The sequence below is a fragment of the Corticium candelabrum genome, chromosome 9 (assembly GCF_963422355.1).
Source record: "Corticium candelabrum chromosome 9, ooCorCand1.1, whole genome shotgun sequence".
NCBI classification, from domain to species: domain Eukaryota; kingdom Metazoa; phylum Porifera; class Homoscleromorpha; order Homosclerophorida; family Plakinidae; genus Corticium; species Corticium candelabrum.
Window position 1 is genome coordinate 5,027,518 of NC_085093.1, and position 7,500 is coordinate 5,035,017.

The 7,500-nt window shown below is 40.8% G+C and overlaps 1 protein-coding gene and 2 long non-coding RNA genes across 3 annotated transcripts in view; all 3 read left to right on the forward strand.

The window, feature by feature from the left end:
* LOC134185063 (uncharacterized) overlaps positions 1-115 on the forward strand; it is a 655-nt gene extending 540 nt beyond the window's left edge. Inside the window, exons 2-3 of the long non-coding RNA XR_009970736.1 lie at positions 1-19; positions 68-115. The exon at positions 1-19 is cut by the window's left edge and continues 229 nt beyond it. This is a non-coding gene — a long non-coding RNA (uncharacterized LOC134185063). The remainder of the gene's footprint in view (positions 20-67) is intronic.
* A 62-nt stretch (positions 116-177) lies between these two features.
* On the forward strand, positions 178-1,031 carry LOC134185114 (uncharacterized). The gene is made up of 3 exons (XR_009970745.1): positions 178-246; positions 307-363; positions 712-1,031. It is a non-coding gene; the product is annotated as an uncharacterized LOC134185114 (long non-coding RNA).
* A 434-nt stretch (positions 1,032-1,465) lies between these two features.
* LOC134184865 (cathepsin D-like) lies at positions 1,466-4,613 on the forward strand. The gene is made up of 4 exons (XM_062652627.1): positions 1,466-1,560; positions 3,646-3,767; positions 3,827-3,925; positions 4,270-4,613. The coding sequence occupies exons 2-4, from the start codon at positions 3,690-3,692 to the stop codon at positions 4,429-4,431; spliced, it is 339 nt and encodes a 112-aa protein (XP_062508611.1). The 5' UTR covers positions 1,466-1,560; positions 3,646-3,689; the 3' UTR covers positions 4,432-4,613.
* Positions 4,614-7,500: the final 2,887 nt, after the last annotated feature.

Genomic DNA, 7,500 nt, shown 5'->3' on the forward strand with positions numbered 1-7,500 from the left:
GAAGATGATCTACCAGGAGGTATAGAGTTGCACAGAAAGTTTTTATTGTCTACTGAATTAGGTGTAGTTGTGTTGCAGTGAAGGCCGCTCTAGCTGAGTCATGCTCTTACAGTGGCAAGTGATGTTTGTAAACAGCTGAATATGGCGTTCTTAAGTGGGTTGTTGTACAGGTTTGGAAGTAGAACAGGTAGGACAGAGCATTGCTTGCAGCAGATACATTGAACAATGATGACGAAGCTTCATGTGGTTTATCATTGCTTCTATTATTTCATTCCATTTTTGTGTGTAATGTTAGTTTTATTTTAGCACTTGATTATTCTTTTGGGACAAACAGCAGCAATTTGGAAGGCAGTGAGATTTTAAGTAAGTAAACTTAAATTTTTAACTATTTAATATTGTAGAGTTTTGCTTTGCATGAACAGAAATTAGTCAATTAGGCAAACAGATGGAACACATTGTGTCTATCAGTGCTCTAACTTGTTGTTTCATATGAATTACAAATTACATAAATTAGGATTCATTGAAAACATTTAGATACAAATGATTTAATTAAGAGACGGTTTTATTGTCATGCAAGATCATATATTACAAGTATAGTAATTGTTTAACTTCAACTTTAAATCAAGCGTTTTAAATTAAACGTGTGCTCATGCAATTGTGAATCAAAGTGAACTGAAGCCAACAAGCGTCTCTTGTTGTCTTGCCATTCAGATCCACTCTTTCTACGTGAAGGACAAGAAGAGGAAGCAGCTCTACTCCAATAAGATGAAGAAAACGTCTGTTGCTGCTGCTCCTGTTTTCCTAGGATGTAGAAAGGTGAAGAAACGTTTGCAATCAAAGCACATTACTAATTGATCAAAAGAGTCGAAAACAGTTTGCAGTTTTTAGGGTTTGGCAAACTAGCTGATGTTTAAATTTCTGTCAAAGCAGCCTAGTTGATTTGCAGTCACAGGCAACTGTATTGTTAGATTATTTTTTATTTTCACCGATGTATGAATGTGCCGGTCACGTGACATACGACCTGCTAGGCAACTGCGTAACACGTGACCAAATAAGTGTCCCGTATGGACGTGAATTTGCCTGGTAGCTATATGGTACGTGTAGGGTTTGCGTTTGCACTGTATAGTGCTTCAACAGCGTTCATTACCCGAGGCCCGGATATTCTGGCCGACGAGTGACTGTACGTACGACAGTATCACAATTTAGGGATGTGATGATTCTAAAATGGCCACCCATACAAAAGTATCCAAACACGTGCTATCCAGATTTCTTATAACTCAGTAAAAATCTCAGAGCCACCTAATGCTTGACTGTAAACGGTCAAGCTCATTGGAAAAGGTGTATTCGCTTTCTATCTTGTCAAGTATGTACCATACACATTGATTTTTGATTGGTAGTTTGATTGTAATGTATGTTTTTAAATTTTTAGTAATCCAAATGGGAACTTCAACCGTTGGGTGGGGAGGTGGATCTGGGAGGAGAAGACCCAAGGCACTATACGGGAAACATCACCTATACGAACATTACAAAGGAGGGATATTGGCAGTTTACACTTGACAAGTGAGTAGCTGTCTCACTGTTGTAGGCCTAATACAGTTGAGTGAATATAGAGACTCCAACCCAGTCTTCTCCTCGTACCCATTCCACGTGTTTTAGGTCATGCTTTTTGTTCCACTCTTTGTTCCTCGCTAGTGGAACAAAGAGCATGTGCTAAAACACGTGGAGCGGGCGAGGAGAGGACTGGGTAGGAGTCTACCTAAACTCGTGACCAGACTCACTGCGCTTTCGTCATTCCTGGATGTTCAATCCTCAGAGCGGCGAGACTCAGTTGGAGAACTGGATTGCTCTTCTTATTTAGAGCATGTAGATTCGATGGGCTAGACTACAGTTACTGTTAGAGTAAGGGCAGCGAAATCGAATCGTTTTAAAAGACAGAGTTGTACTATGCTAGAATATACAGCAAGGCTGGGGTGTAGTGTAACCTCTAGAAATGGTGGAACACACTTCACGCTGTTATGGGACACGCCTACTTCTTACTGACTTGTAATTAGCTGATATGTTAAATCAGTGGCACATCCAGACTGGACAAAAGTCGGTGCAAACTTCGACAATTTAGCGAGGTTTGACTAAAAGTTTGTGAATACGATAGAACCATAATTATTAATTTCTCATTACCAGGTGAATTTCATAGCTACAACATAGTATCATGGTATGTTATATGTGTACTCACAAGGAACACAAAACATACATTAATTATGTTTTTTATGTTCAAGAAAGACATTCTGGGAGGTTGTTTGTTAACAAACATATCCAAGGTTGCATCCTAATCAACGTCAGTTCTCTTGTTGAAGTGAATGTAGGGCAAATCTATTGAGTCTTTTTTGGCTCATTGTAGCCTCTAGGCAAGTCTTAAGACGGTAAGATTTTAGGCCACTGATACTGGGCTAACAGACCTAGGAGCAACTGGTTTCAAATGAGAGTAAGAATGTCAGGAAAATAGTTTTTTGTCACACTGTCTGATAGGATCCATAGGAATGATGGTTGTCTCAGTTTGCTGTCCAGCACAACTTTTCTCTAGGTTAGTTAAGGTGCATTTCCAAGCATTATGTATTTAATCAATAAATTTTAAGACCACACCTACAATTGATGGGACTATAGCCCTGTCTAGCCCATGCCACGCTACACCCCTCAGCAAGGTTGCTGGAAAAGCCAACAGCTTCAAGAGACAAAGCGGTATGTCAAAAGACAACGTCTCATTGTATGTGAGAGTGTGGTGTAATGGGAAACTAACACTACAGTCTTGATTACTTAGATCGGCTCTAATGATCCTGATTATTGATAGTGTATCTACTAGAGAAGTAGCCGACTGGCAACCTAACCTTGATCAATATCATAGTAGGTGACAAACGAGGTGGTCTGAATCCAGTCTTGTAGCTCAGTGAGGATTGAACATCTGGGAATGACAAAAGCATGACGAGGCTGGTCACGGGTCTAAGTGATGCTAACAGTGGAGCACAACTGGCTTACTTATATTTGACTTTGTGTATGTCTGAGGGTCACGACTGCACAAAGGGATTGATTAAAATCAGACACGTTTTTGGTGACATTTTGCAACCTTATGGATCTTTTTGAGAGTCGACTGTGGAGCAATTTGCTGCCTAATTGACAGCACTGAATACCTGACCAAGAACTGGGTTAAGGCCTGATATCATCATGACGTAGGGAGAATGGGCCGTAGGTTTATGTTTAACATGAATTGCAAACATGCAGACTACATTGAATATTTGGAAGTGTTTGCTCAATATCAGGGTGTTGTTATGATGTTATAGGTATCTGACTATTTATACTAGATATTGACCAACAGAGAGAACAGACAGCAATAGTCTTTATCAGTCTAAGAACGGGCTGCTCAGCTAGTAATTTGTAATTACAGTTATGTATTGCCAAGGAGCTGGTTGTTTGTTGTACGATGAGTTGACATATCATATGTTTTGTCAACATGTCTACTTGTAATAGTTTATGGTTTTTCCAATATTTCTTTCTTTTAATCACAATTAATATTAATGGTGCACTCTACCATATTTGTTCATCAACTTACAAGTGACTTCCTTAATTAATTGTGTCTTGTTGCTGTTGGTGGAAAAGGAGAATTCTGTTGTAGCAGCTGCCAAGCTATTGCTGATACTGGGATGTCTCTTATTGTTGGTCCGACATCACAGATCAATATTTTGCAACAGTACATAGGAGCTGAGAATATTGGCAGACAAGTGAAGTGATTCTTGTTTTATTGTTGGATTGTTGTGTGATGTGGTTGTATGTCTTTTAGTATACTGTTGACTGCAATGCTATTGACTCTCTGCCAAACATCACGTTTACTATTGCAGGCGGGAGATTTAGTCTCACTGGCGAACAGTATATACTGAAGGTGATTACTAAGTACAGGTCTGTCAAGGTGTAGAACAGGGCATGTATGTGTCATTGGGTATGCCTGTCTGTATCTATATCTATGTATGTTGTAGGTTTGGTTTCAGATGTATTTGTGTGTGTTTGTTCTTTAATTAGTTAAACAAATAGAGAGTTGTGTGTGTGTGTGTGTGTGTGTGTGTGTGTGTGTGTGTGTGTGTGTGTGTGTGTGTGTGTGTGTGTGTGTGTGTGTGTGTGTGTGTGTCCTTCCTTCCTTTCTAAGTCAACAATGTCTTTGTTTGCCTAAGTTCCTATTGTAAACTAAAACTTCTGTTACATTTACTACATGTGACTGATGTGTGTTAGATAAAATCAATGGATGCTACTCTGTGTCTAAGTGGGTTCCAAGGAATGGATTTCCAGCAGGAGAACTGTGGATTTTGGGTGATGTCTTCATTAACCAGTACTACACCATATTTGATCTTGACAACAAGAGAGTCGGATTTGCTGACTCAAAGTGAACTCTAGATGTGATGAATAGAAATTTGTGCATCCAGATTAATTAATATATGTTAGTGTGAGTGAGTGGCTGCCAAGTGCTATTTGTTGAGTACGTATCTCAGTGAGGTTGTCATGTTCAATACATTGATGTATACTACATAATCAGAAACAGAATTGTGTATCATTCAATTGTTTGTTGTGAACAAGATGTGTGATGGCGATGACTGTTTCATTCATTTCAATTCATCTACTTTGTGTTCCTTAATTCCAGGAAGTAGGGCTTTACAGTTTGTGATGTGAAATGATAGTCTAAATTATGTTTGTTATAATCTGACGTTTCGATTGGATGGCTGATTGTATACCTCCCTTATTCTAACCCTAACCCTAAGTCTATAACCCTAAGCAAACGCATCTACCGAGAACTTCCAAATAACACTCGTAGGTTATACCGTTACCGCGCGTTAAGGTTGCGCTACTTGACCATATTTCCTCGTGAATTTCTTTTGCACATGCGTAAATAGGTGAAACGGGCGTGTCTCCACTTGAAGAGTTCAGAAGATTGAGAATGGCTCAAGGCGGCGACCGAGTAACGTGCAAATACTAACGTTTACTTGTTACTCATGCACAGATTCGCTTTTTTATTGGCAAAACGTGATTTCTTACAATCTACGACTGCTGCTGCTTTTCTAGATCTACATGTACATGTAGCTTTCGCTTTAGTCCAGGCTAGTGAGTACAGTACTTGGAAATTTTAGTTATGGGAGGTGCCCAAAGCTATGTGAAACTAAATGGTGAGATCTAGAGGCAGGATTTTAGGTCAAAGTTTTTGTACAATTTAGTTTCCAACAAGTAATTATTGTGAAATGTGATGAATTGGTAAGTGCATGAGGATAGTAGAGGAATTGGTGATGTGTCTTGTGTGTTAGTGTAGTGTGACATGAGAGTGACTGTTTAACTAACTAGTGTCTTTCTCTTATATCACAGGAAGAGGTGAGTGTGTGACAGTTGAGTGTTGGTGTTGTGTTGTCTCACACTGTTTCTCATGTTTCTCTCGCTCTCATTTATTCCATCATTCACTGGATGACCATCAGTGGGTGAGTAATAGTGAACTTGCATATACTGAATGAACTTTTGTTATGTTATGTACTCGTATAGTGTCAGTTTGCAGTTATAATGATTTTGTATCACAATATAGAGTAAGAATGAGTTGGTTGTCTTGTGTGGTTATTTTGGAACTCATCAGGTTTTTCTGTAAATTAATGTTTGACTTGTAGTAGTAAATGAAGCTGTGTTCTACTCGCTTTAGAGCTACGTGTGTGTGTGTGTGTGTGTGTGTGTGTGTGTGTGTGTGTGTGTGTGTGTGTGTGTGTGTGTGTGTGTGTGTGTGTGTGTGTGTGTGTGTGTGTGTGTGTGTGTGTGTGTGTGTGTGTGTGTGTGTGTGTGTGTGTGTGTGTGTGTGTGTGTGTGTGTGTGTGTGTGTGTGTGTGTGTGTGTGTGTGTGTGTGTGTGTGTGTGTGTGTGTGTGTGTGTGTGTGTGTGTGTGTGTGTGTGTGTGTGTGTGTGTGTGTGTGTGTGTGTGTGTGTGTGTGTGTGTGTGTGTGTGTGTGTGTGTGTGTGTGTGTGTGTGTGTGTGTGTGTGTGTGTGTGTGTGTGTGTGTGTGTGTGTGTGTGTGTGTGTGTGTGTGTGTGTGTGTGTGTGTGTGTGTGTGTGTGTGTGTGTGTGTGTGTGTGTGTGTGTGTGTGTGTGTGTGTGTGTGTGTGTGTGTGTGTGTGTGTGTGTGTGTGTGTGTGTGTGTGTGTGTGTGTGTGTGTGTGTGTGTGTGTGTGTGTGTGTGTGTGTGTGTGTGTGTGTGTGTGTGTGTGTGTGTGTGTGTGTGTGTGTGTGTGTGTGTGTGTGTGTGTGTGTGTGTGTGTGTGTGTGTGTGTGTGTGTGTGTGTGTGTGTGTGTGTGTGTGTGTGTGTGTGTGTGTGTGTGTGTGTGTGTGTGTGTGTGTGTGTGTGTGTGTGTGTGTGTGTGTGTGTGTGTGTGTGTGTGTGTGTGTGTGTGTGTGTGTGTGTGTGTGTGTGTGTGTGTGTGTGTGTGTGTGTGTGTGTGTGTGTGTGTGTGTGTGTGTGTGTGTGTGTGTGTGTGTGTGTGTGTGTGTGTGTGTGTGTGTGTGTGTGTGTGTGTGTGTGTGTGTGTGTGTGTGTGTGTGTGTGTGTGTGTGTGTGTGTGTGTGTGTGTGTGTGTGTGTGTGTGTGTGTGTGTGTGTGTGTGTGTGTGTGTGTGTGTGTGTGTGTGTGTGTGTGTGTGTGTGTGTGTGTGTGTGTGTGTGTGTGTGTGTGTGTGTGTGTGTGTGTGTGTGTGTGTGTGTGTGTGTGTGTGTGTGTGTGTGTGTGTGTGTGTGTGTGTGTGTGTGTGTGTGTGTGTGTGTGTGTGTGTGTGTGTGTGTGTGTGTGTGTGTGTGTGTGTGTGTGTGTGTGTGTGTGTGTGTGTGTGTGTGTGTGTGTGTGTGTGTGTGTGTGTGTGTGTGTGTGTGTGTGTGTGTGTGTGTGTGTGTGTGTGTGTATCAATGTGTGTGTGTGTGTATCAATGTGTGTGTGTGTGTGTGTGTGTGTGTGTGTGTGTGTGTGTGTGTGTGTGTGTGTGTGTGTGTGTGTGTGTGTGTGTGTGTATCAATGTGTGTGTGTGTGTGTGTGTGTGTGTGTGTGTGTGTGTGTGTGTGTGTGTGTGTGTGTTTATTGTGAATATTAATGTAAATTTTATTAATTTTCTCTGTCTATTGTCATTATCATTAATTAATCATTAGCTTGTTGCTAGAATGTATAATTCTTTGAAAGCAGAGGGTTGCGTTGATGTGATTAAACATAATTAACTAAATATCATCAATGTCTCACAATACTCAGAATTTAGCACATGCACATGCGTGACATCTGTGTAACTCTTGCATGAGCAGGCTTGTTATCCTCCATGTTGTTTCTCAATTCTGTAGAGCTCTTGCATCACTTGAAGTTAACTATTGAGGCGCATGGACACATTTATCATACTTTCGTCAAGCCATTGCTCTTGTCTTTCGTTCTGCTAGTTTGTTGAAGCTAGAGATCGATCTCACACTC

What these genes read in the sequence shown, in the direction of transcription:
- LOC134184865 (XM_062652627.1), top strand. Translation starts at nt 3,690, where the DNA reads ATGTCTCTTATTGTTGGTCCGACATCACAGATCAATATTTTGCAACAG. An exon ending in CTGAGAATATTGGCAGACAA is followed by an intron (nt 3,768 to 3,826) that starts GTGAAGTGATTC and finishes TATGTCTTTTAG; the next exon opens with TATACTGTTGACTGCAATGC. An exon ending in GCGAACAGTATATACTGAAG is followed by an intron (nt 3,926 to 4,269) that starts GTGATTACTAAG and finishes GATGTGTGTTAG; the next exon opens with ATAAAATCAATGGATGCTAC.